The sequence below is a fragment of the Castor canadensis genome, chromosome 5 (genome assembly GCF_047511655.1).
Source record: "Castor canadensis chromosome 5, mCasCan1.hap1v2, whole genome shotgun sequence".
In the NCBI taxonomy this organism is placed as follows: domain Eukaryota; kingdom Metazoa; phylum Chordata; class Mammalia; order Rodentia; family Castoridae; genus Castor; species Castor canadensis.
In genome coordinates, this window is record NC_133390.1 from 73,188,372 (window position 1) to 73,207,262 (window position 18,891).

The following is an 18,891-nucleotide window of genomic DNA, read 5'->3' on the forward strand; positions in this document are numbered from 1 at the left end:
GGGCTACACAGCAAGAGGCTGTCTCAAAAAAATTCAAGGGCTGGGGCTGGGGATATAGCTCAGTTGATAGAGTGCTTGCCTAACGTGAACAAGGACTTAGCACAGCAAAAGAAAAAAAAGAAAAAGGAAAATAAAGGACCCTGTTGCTTTTCAAATATAAAGACCTATTCTACTTAGGCAAGAAAATAAAACATGATTAAACTTCACAGCATTGTTTTGGAATATGAGATGAACATACACTCTTATTAACTCTTTTTTACTACTGCTATTATCTTAGGATGTGTATGCAAACCCATGGGACACCCAACAGCATGTCCAAATACATCTACAGAAAATATATTCAGAGGTTACATCTCTAGCACCCTCCTCGGTCCCACCCTAAACAAAGGGGAGGAGACCTTTGCATCTACGCAAATCTTTGCATTTTACTTTACAAAGCCTATTAATGAGTCCTTCTTAGAACAAACAAAAACAAAAAACAGCTGTAAAACCTTTTCTATCTGATCATTTACTCTTCCTGAGAAAGAAAACTCTCAATGTCCAACAAGACAGCAGCAGCAGCAGAAATTGCCAGGAGGGCAGCAAGGAAGCATAGCAACACTACTAACTGTAAGAGTCTCTTCTTTTAACACCTGCGCATTCACCAGTCATCACCTTAACTTCTCTTAAGTGACTTCAAAGATTCACAATACGAAGTAACTTATAATTCACTCAAGCATAAATATGAATTTGCCCAAGCCAAAAGGAGTTCACTTAACTGTAAGTGGGTCAGGTGTTTACATCTCAAAACATCCTTGTTATTGCTAGTGCTGGTGATACAAGCAAAAAGGGTAAGAAAAGTGATGGTTCAATCAAAAAAATAAAGTTTGTGGATAAACTAAATCATAAAAATTAGGTACGTGTTTATATGAGTATGATTTTTTTTCCCTCTAAGAAGGTCAGAAATATGGAAGTTCTTAATTTCTATGACTTCCTGAGATGATGTAAGTTAAATCACTTGATAAACTCCGCCATACCACCTAGTAAGTGCAAGAGCCTGAGTCCAAACCCTAGTACCACCAAAAACCAAAGAACCAAACAAAAAATTCCTACTTATTTCAAAATTAAGTAGAGAAAAATAAGAAAAGTCCTGAAAGGGAAGAATTAAAATGATTTTTTTTGTTCAACTAAGAGAATGTACAGAAATTTGTAAGCACTTCTGAATTTGTATCTTCACTGGGACGCAAACCTACCTTTTTGCACATACTGATCTGCATAACAGCATAGCTTATGAGGGCCTCTTTTAAGTCTCGGTTCTTTTGTTCTTTGAAGCGTTCAATATCAGCCCATGCATTTTTCACAAATTCTCTGAAATAAAAGGTATCATCATTATCATTATTACTTAAATTAAATAGACTGTTTATTATAAACTCAACTAAGTAGTTCTCATCTGAGTTGACTCTGTCTATATAGAAGAAAAAGCTATTGCTTGCATAAGACTGTTCTTTTTTTCTGTTTCTTAAAACTTACAGTGAGGGAAAAGCAGAGAGTTATCTATTTTTACATATTTTACTTTTTATTTATTTATTCTTTGTCTGCATTTTAATAACTTACATTTTATTCACAAGGATTCTACCTTCAGATTATTCATTTGAAACAGAAGTATATGTCTCCTTGAAAACCAGCTCACAAGTCTTACAATGCCACAAGGAAATGCTTTCCTATGTCACTGGAAAATATACACTCTTGACAAGGTCAATTATGAATCACACTTAGTACACATGTGCTTTAAAATGACAACTAGGGTTTTAAAAACTTCTGATTGCTGGGTGCAGTCACATGTGTCTATAGTCCCAGATACTTGGGAGGAGGCTAAGAGGGGAATATTACTTGAGCCCTAGAGTTCAAACCAGCCTGGGCAACACAGTGAGACTAAATCTCAATAAAATAAAATAAATTCTGATAGGCACCTTTAATTATAATCACACAAGTTTACTTTGACTTAATTGGTGCCAGAAGTTCTAAAAATTAACAAAGCTACCTTAAAAGATTCATTCTTAGTCTACATTGGCCTACTTATTTATTCAGATGAAACCAAGGGAAATGAGCCAAGCAGTGGCAGAAGAGCTCCAAGAACTGAATTTCTAGAAATATTTATGGGATAACTACATGCCAAGCCCCATGCAAGGTGGAAGAGACATAAAGTTTGAAAGGCTCATAACTTATCCAGGGACAGTCACACAGCACAACTAACCACCCAGCAACATATCTGCTGTGCTAGAGTGGCATGGATAGAGTGCTAGGTCATCCTGGAAGTGAAGTAACACATGAGCTGTGCACTGAGGAATGATCAGGTTTTTGATAAATGGGGGAAAAGAAAGGGCTGAGAGAATGTGCAAAGAACAGATACAATGAAAAGAAAAGAAATAATGTTATAAACCTCAAACCCCATCTCTTCTACCTCTCCACCCTCCCAACATTAACACAACTGTTTCTGTAACATAATTTTTGTTAACTTCTTATGAATACAATTACTGCATTTTAGAGGAACAAACTGTATGCAGAGAGAGAGGCTTAGGAAGTTGGGAACTGTTATTAATGTGTGTGTGTGTGTGTGTGTGTGTGTGTGTGTCCATCCCATTGTGTAGTCTACAAGTTTAGCTTTGTTAAACATCTCGGCATTTTTACCTGCCTTCCAGATTTTTAGATTTGAGCTGTTGTTCTCCTTCATTTATTTGTTCTTCTAGCACCTTTATTCTGGCTTCCCTCTGCTCTGGAGTTTCTTGACCAAAGAGCTTGGTAGTCATTCCCTTCAAAGAGAATGTCCTCACAGTCTAAAAGAAAATAGAAACAGATGAATATACATTCAAGTTAGATACATACATACAATGAATATTATTCAGTCTTTAAAACAAAAGAAATTCTGACAAGTTATAATAAGAATGAGCTGTGAGGATATTATACTATATTGTAAGTGAAATATAGCAGACCCCTGGTATCTATAGTTCCAAGACGACCACCACTGAGGGAAAACTGCAAATGCTCAGAATACATACGAGTTCAGGATTCTAAAATTACTCACATTTACCTATAACATATTTACAGCTGTCACAAAATTACTGTTGTACACATTAATGCTGTTTACCAAAAACTAGACTTATTTCATGTTCTTTAACGCAAATACTGGGGACGCTAGGTTCATTTTTTTCCCATAACACTGCCCAACTTCCACTTTATGACGTGCCACCTTTCAACAAATCTCAAATTTTCACTTTATCACTTCAATTAAGCACATTATCTGACCTTTTGGGCTTGGGAGGATTCACCATAACATTTACCTGGCTTTTTGGGTACCACTGCTTTTTGGAAGGCAAGTTTTCACAAAATTAAGAGTAGGGAAATAGCAGGTCATATAATATTTCAACACAACTGATGATAAGACAGGACTGACTGAGAGCTTCTCCACATCAATTGAGTTATGTAATGCACATGTGGGAATTTAAAATTTTTGTTTTTAAAATTTCTTTTGATTTTTTATTTTGGTTTGGGTGCTTGGTCAAAATCATGTGTAATAAATCTGTGGATAAGACAAACTTACTGTATCCCCACTTAACTGATGGGACATAGAGTAGTCAAAATCATAGAAACTGAAGGTGGAATGGTGGTTTCCAGGGCTATGGAGAGGAGAATGGGTAGTTGTTTAATGGGAACAGAGTTCTTTTCATCTTGGGATTGGTTGCACACCAACATGAAAGTACTTGATATTACTGAATGATACACTTAAAAATGATCAAGATGGTGAACTGTATATTACATATATCTTACATGCTCTCCATTCCTTCAAAACTAGAAGACAGTGCTCATTTCCTCAGCTCAGTGTAAAGCACTATAAGCTTTACAACCAGGGGACTCATTTAATATGATTTTTAACCCTGGAATAACACAGAACAGTCAAAGAGGGGAAACTTAATCAACTGGAAAACTTCCAGGTAAAGAATTAGACAAGTTATTTCTTACTTTACATTAGTGGTCATACTTTAAAAATTGCTCTATGACATTAAAAATAGGTAAAATTCAATAGATTACTATGAAAACAAATCAATAGAAACACATTTAAAATGTGCCTGGCTCTTGCTGAAACTTGGATATTTATTAATCAAACAAGATGCCTAAACCTGAGCATTGCCAGTCAGCTTCAAGTGTCACTGCTTTACCATCTCCTTGCTCTCTGGACCTTATGGAAGCCAATACTCTTCCATTCATATGCAAAAATGGAGAAGCAAGCTCCCTCAACATGGCCTGGCAACTTCTTCTGAAGTTTTAGGAATAAATCAAAGGTTTAGTATATACATGGCTCATGGTCACAGGTCTTTTCCTACATAAGTCTATGACTTTTTACAGACATAGCAAGTAAGATTATGTATATAAATCACTGTTTGGAGAAGGGTGGTACTGGGGTTTAACTCAGGGCCTCACACTTGCTAGGCAAGTGCTCTGCCACTTGAGTCACTCCGCCAGCATGAAAAGCATTTATAAAACTAAAGTACTTATTAACTAAGACAAAACTGACAAACAGTAGCACTGCTGCTGTTTCATTCTTTCCCACCATGGCAGTCAATGCATTCCAAAGAAGAAATTGGACATTACAGAGCCTATCAGGAAGAAGACCTAAGTCTGTGCAGTACGATAGGAAATTTTCTTCATGAGTATGCACTGTAAGCATTAAAGAACAAAGTACATAGCTCTTTGTTAGGAGACAGGTACTGATTCTAACTGAGTAAGGGCTGTTCAAAGTGAACTAAAATTTCTTAAGAAACCTTGCCAAATTAAATTGGACAGGGCTGGCGTATGACTCAAGTAATACAGAGTGCTTGCTTTAGCAAACATGCAGCCCTGAGCTCAACCCTCAGTGCAGCAAAACACATAAATGCCATACAAATTCTTACAACACAAAATGTGGTTTTTTCGATAGCTGGTTATCTTTTTATATTAAGAAAATGACCAAATGATTGCAAAGTTGCTCACAAATTATTCTCCTGTAAAACATACAAGCATACTGCACTTTTCAAGTATAGCTGATTCCTTGATCTGCTGCAACAGATCAGAGACCTGAAGAGTACTCACTCCTGTTGCCAGCTCCTCACACTGCTGCTTCTTGGATGCCAGGTCCTGAGCAGCCATCTCCAAATCATACTGCATGAGCTCATGTTTCCTGCACACAGCCCTGGGGGTGAAAATGTGCTACCATTTAGCTTCCCTGGCTTCTTCAACGTGTCAAAAAATGCTTTTCAGGGTTACAGGGGAGGCAATCACAATGTCCTATTATGGTCAGAACTTGTCAGTCTAGAACTTTAAGTTTAAAGTGTAGTAGCCCAATGCTAGAAATTAAATCTAGCAGAGTTTTAGCATAAAAACTTTACATACACTTAAGACAAAAGTTGTTTGCATCATTTTTCAATAAATATACTATTACCACATACATGAAAAATTTCTACTACTTGGGAGGCAGAGATTGGGAGGGTCACAATTTTAGGCCAGCGTGAACAAAAAGTTAGGAAGGTTCCCATCTCAACAAACAAGTGCAGTGTGGGGGTATGCACTGTAATCTCAACTATACAGGAAGTATAGGTAGGAGGATTGTGATCAAAGGCTGGCCCTGAGGAAAAGAGCAACACTCTATCAAAAAAGGGGCTGGAGGTGTGACTCAAGTAGCAGCTAGATAGAGCATCTGTCTAGCAAACCCCAGTACCACCAAAAAATGTATTTTTTTAAAATAACATAAGAACTAAGGTTGTCATCTCATGTGGCAACTGAGTATTCCTTCTTTTTTAAAATGTCTATTACTTTTGATTATCATAAATCATAATAATAAAGCACACTTGGTATAAAAATGATTCTAATATGGAAATGCATAAAACAAAAAGAAAATTTCAAGAACTGCCTCTTTACTACACATTGCTACATGGTGTACATCCATCCAGAAATGTGCTAGGCACTTACAAATACATATACCCACATCCCCCAAATGGCTCTGCATCTTTTCTCACTTAGCTCTATGCCATGGATGTCTTTTCAGGCCAATACACATTAACCATTTTCATTATTTTTAGAAGTTGCACAGAATTCCACTGTATTCAGCAACCTTTTGCTTGGTGACTTGAGATTATCTCAGTGAGACTTACCATACTCAAAGCACTGCAAGGAAAAGAGCTAACAATGTACAGATGCTTTCACACCAGTTACTGACCAGCTAGAGGAACATTGTTCTGTTTCCTTAACACAATTCTTGTACTGCTTTTAAGAGAGACAGGAAAACTGACCAAGCCACCCATCCCAGGAAAATAATTCATTTTTCTAAATTGAGCAGAAGAAATACAATAACTTTTCCTTAATCAAATAGGACTATCTAGCAGCGAATTTTGTTTGGCTCTATAGGAGATACCATAAAAACAGAAGGAAAAGTTCTTGGTGTTAAGGCACACAGATATGGGAAAAAAAATTACATAATTAAAATGGCAATATGCAACCTAGTGACAAATAGCACTATATACATTCTATCTGTATTTTGCTACAATCTTCAAACTGGAAAAAAGTAGAAAGAACAATAGACAAAGACAGAACTGATGCCTGGGACTGCTGGGTTTTATCAATAGAATGTTTCAAGGGCAGTCCTTCTCTTACATTTTTATGCCTAACACTCCGCAACACAGAGGAATATGCTGAGAACTCATCCATTTTAAAAGAACGTTACTATCTGTATTTTACAGTAGCATATGAAATGAGTAGGGATCAGGTACATCTGGAACTTTTATTAAATACTTACCTCAGTGCTTCTGCATAAAAAAGATACTCTTTTAACTGATCTGCATAATGTTCTTCATCTTCCAAAATATCATCAATAGAGGATGCATATCTGTTTTAAAAAACACTGCATAAAATTTTCATTGTGACAAAGTATTAACATTCTATAAGAAGTGCTATTCAAAGTATGGTGCACAGGCCATTTGTCACCTGCCAGTGACAAAGTATGGAAAGTGAGAATTAGCATTTAGAAATATTTATGGAAATTTGTAATTACCACAATTATTTTATTAAATTTTACCAAAGTGCAATGACTTAGAAACAAACAAACAAACAAAAATGGTCCTTTTTACAGGTAATTGAAGAAGCATTGTATGACTTTAATCTATGGTTCAAAGGTCTTAATAAAAGGGCTATAAAACCTACAGAAAAGATGTTTGGTATAATTGCTATACACATTTTCTCTGTAGCAATTATTTATAATGATATCAAAAAGCTACACAGGGAAAAATAGAGCAAATAAAACTTACAGGAAATTTTCAAAGCCTTCCTTTGTTCTAATTGTCAGCAACAGCCTCTGCTTTGATGAGGACGACCTCTTCCTCAGAGTTATGTCATTCCCCTCCCTGCACCTGATCCTTTACTGGGCAGAAATGGGATGGCTCTCAACATGGCTTCTCCAAATCCCACAAGCACATAGCCAGAAAATTTTCCTAGACTACTTGAGTCTTTATTCATCTCTCATCAACAAGTTTTAGAACTTGAACTTTCTTTCATGTTGGTTTTACTTCTCTGATCACATTGTGAATTTCTTTCATATTAATTCTTTTCTTCTCTCTCTCTTCCCTCTCCCTCTCTCCTTTCTCTCTCCCCTCTTCTCTCTTCTCTTTTCTCTCCTCCCTCCCTGCCCCCCCAATGTGTTTACAGGATTTATAAAAGCAGGCAAAAATACATATTCTGTAATTATAAACTTACAAATGCTAGAGTGAGCAATCTCATCTAAGTGGGAAAAAAAAGTCTCGATAATCACTGTTAAGAGTAGGGGGAAAAGTAGGAAAATCTCTCTTTAGTTCATAAATCTATGATTCTAAAAGAGATAATCTTAAGAAAAGAAAGAGAGCTATGCATGGTGTTCCACGCCTGTAATCCCAGTACTAAAGAGACCAAGGCAGGAGGATCTCAAGTTCGAAGCCAGCCTGGGCTACTATAGTAAGACTCTGTCTCAGAGGTCAATAGGAGAAGGGGACCAGGAACTAGAGAAAAGGTTAGTTTGAGAAGAATTAATTTAGAAGGTAACACACATGCACAGGAAATCAATGTGAGTCAACTCCCTGTATAGCTATCCTTATCTCAACTAGCAAAAACCCTTGGTCCTTCCTATTATTGCTTATACTCTCTCTTCAACAAAATTAGAGATAAGGGCAAAATAGTTTCTGCCTGGTAGCAAGGGGGTAGGGGGGGGAAAGAGGAAGTGAGGGGATGGGGAGAAGGGGGGAGAAAGGACCCAAACATTGTATGCACGTATGAATAAAAGAAAAAATTTAAAAAAAAAAAAGACTGTCTCAAAAACAAAAAAGAAGAAAGGGAAAAAAGGAAACAAAAAGGAGGTGCCACAGGGCTTGGTGGCTTGAAGATACAAATATAACGTAGGAATAAACTAGCATTTCCTTGGACAGAGAACTTTAAATGGTAAAGATTTTTAGATATTAGCACTGAGAATCATGTTACTTAATATTTTAAATAATCAGCTAGAATGATGATCCTGAATTCTTGCAAATACTAAAATGCTAAATCAACAGAATACAGGAAAACTTGTAGTTAAAGAAGCTGGTTTGAAAATAGCTACTCAGCTTGAATATTAGCTAAAGAAAAGTAGCATTTAGATAAAGCATTTTTCACCCCCTCAGAGCTTTAAAGATATAACTGACAAAGACTGTATATGCTTGCAGTGTACAGTATGTTTTGATAGATGATACACTGTGACGTGATTAATTCAAGCTAATTAACACATCCATACCTGACAAACATCTTTTTTGTGGTAAGAATATTTAAAAACTATTTTTTCTTTTCATTATTGAATTGTAGCAGTTCTTTATATATTATGGTTTGCTCCAGCTTGTGGTTTGCCTCTTCATTATCTTAATGATGTATCTTTTTTTTTGTAGAAAAATACATAAAATACAAAATTTACCTTTGTACCCATCTTTAAGTGTACAGTTCAGTGTCACTAAGTACATTCGCACAGTTATACAACCATCACCACCATCCATCTCCAGTATGCTTCATCTTCTCTAACTAAACTTTTGTACCCAGTTTAACATTTACTCCCCATTTCTCCTTCCCCCAAAATTGCTTTTGAAGGCATCAATTTTAAATTTTGATAATGATTAACTTACCCTTAATTTGTTTCTTCTTTTCATGGTCTCTTTAAGAAATCTTTGCTTACCCCAAGGTTGCAACAATATTCTCCTATGTTTTCTACTAAAAGTTAGCATTTTAGTTTTTAAATTTATGAGTAAGGCCCCAATTGAATTATTTTCAATTTCAATTGAATTATTTTTTGTACACATTTTTTCCCTATGTGGATAACCATCTGTTGATATGTACTGTAAAGGTATGGATCTCTCTTTTCACTACACTATAGCTTATAGTTAATCTTTGCCTGGGGCAGGGAAGGAGGTAGGTCAAACTGAGATCTGAACTTTTACTCTCATTCTTGCTCAGCTTTATTGTTTGTCAAAACTGTTTTGGCCACTCTAGGTCATTTAATTTTAATATAAATTAAATTAATTTATAGTAAATTAATATAAAATAAATTGATAATCAGATTATCAATTTCCATTTAAAAAATCATTGGAATTATGACTAGGACTGCAATTTGGGGAGAGTGGACATTTTAATACCAAGTCTTCCGATTCATTTATTTAGGTCTTCTTTAATTTCTTTCAGCAATATGTTCATATAGTTTTCATTTTAAAGGTTTTCCAACATCTTTCATTAAATCAATCCCTAAGCATTATGTTTTAATATTATTGAAAATAGTATTGCTTAAAATTTTTTATTTTTTAATTGTTATTGTTGGTATGTAAAAACCATTGATTTTATATATTAAATTGATATTTCAAATACTCATTAAATTCAGTTGTTAGTTCTGTATGATTTTTGGTTGATTCATTACAAATAGCTTCTCTACATAAACTGAAAGGAACACACAGGTTTTATCTTTATTCCACTAATATATGAATTAAAGTAATTTTTGAATGTATGCATTAAGCTAACTTTGCATTCTTCAGATAAATTTAAGCTGAATCTAGACACACAGAGCATAATATAGATGCCATTATACTTGATAAAAACAGAAGAATGGAGGAGTTCCTAATACTGAATCCCCTCAGGTTACATTAAGCTCCCGCTCCTCACGTACTCACACGTCCATGTGGTGACCAGCACTCTGCAGTCCATCACCCAGTTCTTTCTCTATGGCACTCCACTCACTAAGAAGAAAAGAATAAAACCAAAAACACCATGGACTAGAGATATGGAATATTATCCAATGGAATCTTTTAAATACTGCCTGGTACCCATGTTTGGATTTATTTTCTGTGACTCACATATATTCTGTTTTCCCCATAAGTCTAACAACTATGTAAATAAAGGCTCAAAAGTTGATACCTTCTGTTAAGTGTGCAGCAAGCACCATACAAAATAGCCTCTGCTTATAGATAACATTCCCAGAGTGCCCATCTAAATTAATGGTGGAGCTCTTTGAAAGTAGGGATACTAGCGCTACTATTGATCTACTTAATCATAGTCTCTGGGCCTCGTATATTTTTAAATGCTCCTTATAAAATTCTGATGAATGCGCCTGACTGTTACATGACATTGTTGTAACAGTTAACAGAAAAAGATGATTGTAAAGAAACATTAAGTGCACAGAACTTTAATAATAATATACATACTGCATGAGAAAGCCTAAAACAACTCAGATCATTTTACTGTCATTTCTGTGAAATGCTTCTCATGAGAAATATGTAACATTTTTATGGAAGTTATATATGGTTATTATAGTAAACTGGGAAGAAATCTGTAACTCCAAATATAGAGTGAGAATTTCTAATCTAAATTTGGAAATGCTCTGATATCTGAAACTTACTGAATGCTGACATGGTGCTATAAGTGGAAAATTGTACATCTGACCTCATGTGACAGATCAATGAAAATACAGGGGCAGCCACCACACCTGTAATCCCAGCACTCAGGAGGCTTGAATGCTGAGCAAGAGGACTGAGTTTGGGGCCAGCCTATATAACTAAGACCCTATCTCAAAAAAACCAATAAAACAAAACAAAACAATAACAAAAAAACCCAAACAGGTACACTAAAAATATGGTATATTACCTTCAGGCTATGAGGGTAAAGTGTATATGAAATACAAATGAATTTCTTGTTTAGACTTAGGTTCCATCCCCAAGATATCTCATATATACTTGAATATTCCAAATTCCAAAACACTTTTGGTCTCAAGCATTTCAGGTAAGGAATATTTAACCTATACTGAGAGATGACATAATTCTATACTCTCCTCCTAATCCTTTTATTTGTTCGTTTCAATGTGGCTGAGACTCTATGGTGTATGTAATTTTGTATCATGCTTTCCCCCTTAACATTATATTCCCATATTAAATGGCACTCTTCTTTTAATAGCTTTTATAAATTGTTCTTGAAATACCAGATCATATGCTTTAGTACTAGAAGAAAAAAAATCTCACATTTAAAAAATATTGTCAAGGAAGCAAAACAGTAAGTAACTGTACAGTTCTAATTAAAAGACAAAAATAGTTAAGACTGCCCTCACAAATTTTCTTTACTTATATGTTTACTCACAAAACAGTGGCACCAACAATGAACTTTAGTGCTTTGCTATTTACAAAATGGCTTTTTAACATCTCTAGTTCTAGCTCCAAAGGTACATTTCTACACATATAAGACAATTCTGCTTTTAATTACCTTTGTGACTTAGAATTTTTGTGTGTGTGTGTGTGTGTGTGTGTGTGTGTGTGTGTGTGGTGCCAGGGATTGAACCCAGGGCCTTCTACATGTAGGCAAGCACTCTATCACTGAGCTATATCTCCAGCACCCTTTTTCACTGCAAATTCAGCATATGTAAAGCCTAGATCTTCAAATGAAAATAAAATCTGGGGTCTGAGCAGATTTCTAGTGCATTCAGCCATATGTGAAGTGTGGTTATCATAGCTGATATAACCATAAATCACTCAATGGCAACAGGGATAATCCAGATTATTGTCTACTGATGCCCCACAGGTACTTCGTTCATCTAGTGTTTAGCATCTTATTATTGCTACCATCTCTAGGTCAACACAGCCATATTTAATTCTATGAATCCTAAACAGGACTAAAAATAATTTTAAGCAAGAGAGGTCTTACATTTAATCATTATTCTATTTCTATTAATAGTTTAGTGCTTGATAAATACTTGACTTTTATAGTCTTAGGTAAAATGAGCCAATCAATAAACTAATAAATGTAAGGTGTAAAACATTCACTAACTCTGTGTATCAACCACTGTTAGGCACTGGAAAGAGCAAGATAAAAACAAGCTTTCTCCCATCGTTGGTTAGAGTCCAGTCCTTTGCTACTCAAACTGTGCTTTAGCAATAGCATCACTGGAAGTTTGTTAGAAATGCAGGACTACAGGACCTGCTCCAGATCTATTGCTTTAGCAATAGCATCACTGGAAGTTTGTTAGAAATGCAGGACTACAGGACCTGCTCCAGAACCAGAATGGGCATTTTAACACAATCTCCAGGTGAATTATATGCTCATTAAAATTTAAGAATCACTAACTACACAAAAAAGCTCTAACTTGGGGTCCATGGATAAATCTAGAAAAAGGAAACAAAAATGTTAAACAGTTTAGCTGGGGGAGAAAAGAACTAATAATATACAAAGAACTATTAAAGGAGAGGGGGACTTAGCTTCAAATTTTTGAGAGGTATAATTGCTCTTAGAGTCCTTAATGGACAATTGCCTTTGATGAACCAGGTAAGTGAGGTTTGTGGACTTCTTATAGCATCTGATGAAAACACAGACCTTTTCCCTACGTAGTTAAAAATAATTAGAAACACAAAATGTTGCATATAGTCTCAGAGGCTTTAGAGAGTCTGAAGTCCATTCTCTCCTCTTAGATTAAGAACCGTGAACTATTAAAACCACTAACATCCCTCCTGAACTAGTATCTTACAATTTCACTAAAGAAAGAAAGGAAAAGACTCCAAGAATGCCTGACCATTCTAGATTTAGGAGAGGAATGAAAAACATTACGAATTACAACAAAAATAGAGGCTTAGAGCTAATTTAGTCATCCAATCTGGAATGCATCAGAGACAGAGGCATGAGGGGGAATAACTGCAGTTCCAAGCAGGTATACAGCAACAGGTTCTCTTCTACAAAGATTTCATGTACACATAAAGTTCCAAACTAAGGAAGGGTTTGGAAATCAGTGTCCTCATTTAACCTCACAATTGAATAAATACTTAAAATCTATCTTAGAAAACAAATATGGTTTACTCAAATTCAGGCAGCTAAGAGACGAAACTAGGAGTATAATCAACTGTAGTAGAGTGCTCTATGTGCTAATCCAAGCCTGTAACACTTACTTTTTTGTTCTCTTACTCAAAAGATTTCTTCCTCCCCACTTACCATGCATTTAGTCAAAACATAAAAAATGAAGTTAGCATCATTAAACAAAGTACATTTTTATGTCACTGAGCTTTGAGGTGTATAAGAAGTTTGATCTCAGATCATGTGCTTTCAAGCATGGCTCTTTCAAATAAACTGCTTGTGTATTTTCCTGGAATCCCTTAGAAGAAACTATAACAGAATCTTGAGAAATGTTTTCTCTTGGTTGATTCCTTATGTATTCACAATCCATGAACTGAGATGAGTATTTTTAAATGCTCAGTGAACAGACTATAACATTTTAAACTGACAGCTTTCATTAGTAGCAAGTGCACAGTTACTGGCACTTATAACTCTTTTTTCCCTCTTTTGTATATCTTTTGCAGAATGAACCCCACTTATGTATTTAGTCCATTTTTGGACTGGTACATGTGAAAAGTTCCTAGCCTGAAACTTAGAGAAAATAGGGACCACTGTTGTGAGTCCCTATGAGGTATGACCAAGTATAATCTACTTGGTCTACCCTATAAGTAGGTTAAGTGCTATATAATAGGAGAAGGAGGCTGCAAAAAGCCTAAGAATTCAAGAACACAAAACACACTCCTCTATCTAAAACAAACAGAGGTGGGGGTGTGCCTCAGCAGTAGAGCACTTGACTAGCATGTGCAAATTCAATCTCTGTCACACAACACACACACACACACACACACACACACACACACACACACACATTCTCACCAAAACAAAACAAACAAAAGCAAAAAATAGAAACAATGAACAAAAAAATTAGCAGTGACATGAACATGGTAAAGATTTTCCTTGTGTATCCATTTCTTATACACTTATCTCTATCTCTTTCCCACTGACAACCCTTTCCACTCACAACTCAATCTTTTTTCTTAGTTCATTTTATCACTCCAATCTAATTCAACAAGCCAAGATTTTATGTAACTTGACTATATTGAAAAAAATTAAGAAAAAAAGCTGATGAAACCATCTTGATATTTTTTCCCTCTCAAATTTCAAAGAAGAAATCAAGCTTCACCCCCTCCCCCAATTTCAAGGTTCCAAACATTGATTATGTGTGGTGCTAGGGATTGTACCTGGGACTAGGCAAGTGCCCTACCACTGTGCTATACTACAGCCCTCAACTTGTGAATTTTTCATTACTGTTTTGGATCGGAAGCACTCAGAAGGTACAATCCATCTCCCACCAACTGCCAACCCTCAGCAATCCTTTTCTGCATTCCCAAATGATACCCTCTCATCAGTGTCCCTTAAACTGGAACATTTCATCATAGATATCTAAAGCCACATGAAAAACATGTCACAATCATTCTGAAGAATGAATGTGACATTCATTAGAGAGAAAAAACTTTTTAAAATGAACATTAAAACAACCATGGAGGGCTGGAAGGTCAAGTGGTAGAGTGCCTGCCTAACAAGGCTCTGAGTTTAAATCCCCGTATTTCTCCAACCCCTCCCCAACCCCCCAAACCACCACCACCACCACCAAAAACAACAGCAAAACCAACCATAGTCATAGTATTCTGTAGAATAAAAAGCAAATTCTCCCATTTCCCTTGGTAAGGCAGTAAAAGATAACTTTAAGAGTTCTCTGCAAGAGTTAGACAGACTGCCCTACTTTACTCCCCTCGAGTCCCACAACCACAAAATATGCCCAACCTGCTTTCAGCAGAGAAACCTCTCTATCTCTTTCCCATTCACCCTCTATTCCTCTCTCTCAGCCCACTACCCCAAAGCTCTATTTCCCTTCCACAGTAACTGTGTGTTTGGCCTTTCTTCTCTCAGGGCCTTTTTTTTTTTCTTAGCAGTACTGGTGTTGAACTCAGGGTCTCAAGCATGGTAGGCAAATCCTATACCACTTAATCCAAGCTGTCAGTCCTTCTGCTTTGATTATTTTTGGGATAGGGTCTCGTCTGGCCCAGCCTGGACTGCAATTCTCCCTTTTATACTTCCTGTAGCTGGGATGACCACACACAACCATAGGTTGAGATGGGGTCTCTATTTTTTTTACCTGGACTGGCCTTGAACTACAATCCTTCTATTTAAGCTTCCTTTCACTTGTTTGACCCTGCACATTTCAATATAATTTCCTCATTTAATTTTAATGTATTGATCAACCAAAGACAAACGGACTTGTTAAATTTATGAAACTACAAAAATTAGATGAGAAAGATTTTATAATCCAAAGTGAGGAAGGTCTTATTAAGACATACACATAAATCAAGGGTTTCCGGGTCCCCCTGCATTCTCAATATGCAGTCTTTCTCTTCTCTTTTCTCCAACTAAATTCTCTGCAAATAAAATCTTTCTGACCTCTGCTTAAAAAAAAAAAAAAAGACATATACATAAATCAAAGGTTATTATTAGGCTATTATTTTTAGAAGGAGAAAGGCTAGTCATTTACATTTAATTGAATTTAATAAATAGAGTATTTCTATATGTTAAAGCCACCATAAGTTAAAAGACATATGATGACTAGAAAAAAATGTGCAACTCATTATCTAATTTTCCTAAAAGATAAAGAACTCATGTAAATTACTAAGAAACAACAATGAATACCCCCTGCACAACAAATATATCCTTATAAAAATGGGAAAAGAAAGAAAGAAAGAAACAAGATTACCAGCCCAACAAGGGGAGAAAAGGGAAAAAGATATAGAAAAAGGGGGGTGGAAATGTGGCTCAAGTGGTAAAGGACTTGCCTGGCAAACTCAGGGCTCTTAGTTCAAATCCCAATACCACCAAAAAAACAGATGTACAGAAAGCTCATGAAATAGAAGAAAGCTACTAATCATGTGAAAAAAAAAATCTTGACTATTTGTAATTAGATAAATGCAAATTACAACTACAATAAGCAACCACTGTTCACCATCAGACTAATAAAACAAGTTTGCTAACACAGCTTGGTCAAGGATGTCAACAAGAAAACAGATAATAATCCTTTGCTGATATGAGTTTGATAACTTCCAGACAGGGGAACTTGGCGATATCTATTAAGACTACAAATGCAACTATTTTAGACCCAGTAATCCCACTTAATAGGATTTAATTCTACACACACACATGTAAAATGATACTACACAAATATTTATTGCTGCACAGAGTGCAAAAACAGACTGGAAATCACCGTTTGGTGGATGCTGGTAAATAATAATACCTGTGTTCAATAGAATCCCATACACTTATTTACTTATAACACTGCAACTTGAAGAGTTCTTCAGTGAAAAACAAGGTAAAACAAATGCACAAAGCAATATACACGAAATGCTCTCGTTTTCTGTTTGAAAAAGGGAAAAATATTTGTCTACATGTTAATTTACTTTATATACGGAACTATAACCTCCTAGAAGGATACACAAAATTGAAACTGATATTAGCTGTCTCAGAAGAAGAGACCTGGCTGGTTGGCAGGCAGGGGCAAGAGAATTTGCACCATGTAAACTTTTGTTCCTTTTGAATATTGTTACAATTGAATGTATTACCTATTCAAAAATGTAACATCAGTAATGTTCTTGAGTTAGCTCAATCAATAATGGAACATTCACGAGACATTTTTCTTATTAAAAAATCAAGATAGTAATTTCTAAAATGTCACAAACAATAAACATGTAAGAAAATTCATAAGAGAAAATAACTAAAAAAAAAAAAAACCAAAAGATATATCCAGAAATATTCTTTTTTCTTTTACCTTGCAAGTCTTCACAAATTATAAAATGATAAAAAGAAAAAGAAAATCACTAATTCTATAAGACAGTAATTTCTAATTGAATCTGCTCAGACATTCTGCCAGAAAGTAAAAGGCCACACCCTTGCTTCAATCACAGCAGTTTCGTTTCTATTTGCTCAAGATGTTGAATTTCCTCACTACTTTTTGTTTAAAGACTTTGAAATTAAGTAAATACTTGAAAGCTTACAAATCACTACTATAGAATATTAACAAAAATCTTATATTTTCCAGAATCATAAATTTTCATACATTTCATAAATCTTGTTTTTAAGCAAAAAAGCTAATTAGAACCAAGTGTTTGCTTTAAAATTCTGTATTAATACTTACCTGAAAACTCGCCCATAATTTCCATGTACTTTATATACACCATAGAGTCGATCTGCTACTCTCTGAAATATTTAACAGAAATAGCAATTAGGTTGAAGTTACATGCCAATTACTTAAAAAAAAATTCATCCTCATAATAATAAAACAACCATCCACTCCAAATCATGCCTAGTAAAATGAACTTAGAAAATATAGAAAAGAAAAATCTTAATTTCCAAAAACCCATTGCAAAAAAATACTAAAAACAAAAACAGACTAATACTATCATACCACATTTATCTTATCTTAAGCTTCCATAATTTTATGCATAGTTTTTAAATATGACCTTCAAATTTCCTATAGCAAAAGTAGTAATTTTTATCAAACTGGTTAATATTACGTTTAATAAACACCACATTAAATAGTTGCATAAAATTCCACTGAATAGTGTATAAAATATACAAGCTTCCTTTGCTGGATAACCTTGAGGATATTAGTTACTTCTATTTTTTTAGTACTGTGATGTTACAGTAAGCATCTCTGAGAATAAGCCTTTCTCCTTCAGATTGTTTTCTCATGATAAATCCCCAAAGTGGAATTAACCAGAGGAAAGGACATACATATATTCAATTTAATTGACAGTCTTATACATAAATGTTGAACACTTGCAATATATTCCTATACTACTCTGCCAGGTGACAATAACAAAAGAATTATAATTTAGATCACCGAGGAAAAATGTGTACTGCCTAGTCATTCACATAAATTTTACAAAAAAGAAAACAGAATATCACATATGATAAATAACTTGATTTATTATTCCCCCAAATATTATGGTGTAAACTAGAAGACCAAACACTCATCTAACATAAACCCCTAAGTTTTTTTCTGATATATAGCTTTTAAATATAAGCTCAAAGGATAAATTACTTCCCTGACTCCTTTCTCAAACATAAGTAATTTTAGGAATTAGATATTAACTACACAACCTATCAATCATTTCAAGGTTTCAGCTTAAAGCGAAAGAATCACTGTTGGAGCAGGTGTAAGAGGATAATAAATGGTTTTCCACCTATCCATGTTCTGCTTTGAGGGAACACATACCACAGGGTGGGGGTTGGCACACAACATGTCTGCTGCTAATTTTTATAAATCAGTTCTTACTGGAACACAGTCATGTTCATCCACGTTACTACTGTCTATAGCTGCTTTCATAGCAAAGCTGCACAGATGAACAGGAACCAAACACCCAACAAAGCTGAAAATATTTACTAATCTAGCTTGCAGAAAAAGTTTGATGATGCCTACACTAAACTCAGCTTTCAAGACAAAGTTTGCAGTCCTTATTCCAC

At 35.1% G+C, this 18,891-nt stretch overlaps 1 protein-coding gene and 1 long non-coding RNA gene across 4 annotated transcripts in view; both read right to left on the reverse strand.

Moving 5' to 3' along the window:
• Snx4 (sorting nexin 4) overlaps nucleotides 1–18,891 on the reverse strand; it is a 59,524-nt gene that overhangs the window by 4,552 nt on the left and 36,081 nt on the right. For all 3 annotated transcript variants that reach the window (XM_020184184.2, XM_074073354.1, XM_074073355.1), the window contains 6 exons: nucleotides 17,561–17,622; nucleotides 10,209–10,274; nucleotides 6,803–6,892; nucleotides 5,104–5,203; nucleotides 2,668–2,813; nucleotides 1,233–1,347 (listed from right to left, as the gene is read on the reverse strand). In XM_020184184.2, the coding sequence (XP_020039773.1) occupies nucleotides 1,233–1,347; nucleotides 2,668–2,813; nucleotides 5,104–5,203; nucleotides 6,803–6,892; nucleotides 10,209–10,274; nucleotides 17,561–17,622 (579 nt within the window). The remainder of the gene's footprint in view (nucleotides 1–1,232; nucleotides 1,348–2,667; nucleotides 2,814–5,103; nucleotides 5,204–6,802; nucleotides 6,893–10,208; nucleotides 10,275–17,560; nucleotides 17,623–18,891) is intronic.
• On the reverse strand, nucleotides 11,803–17,546 carry LOC141423256 (uncharacterized). Its single transcript, XR_012447975.1, has 2 exons — nucleotides 12,567–17,546; nucleotides 11,803–12,498 (listed from the first exon to the last, which is right to left on the reverse strand). It is a non-coding gene; the product is annotated as an uncharacterized lncRNA (long non-coding RNA).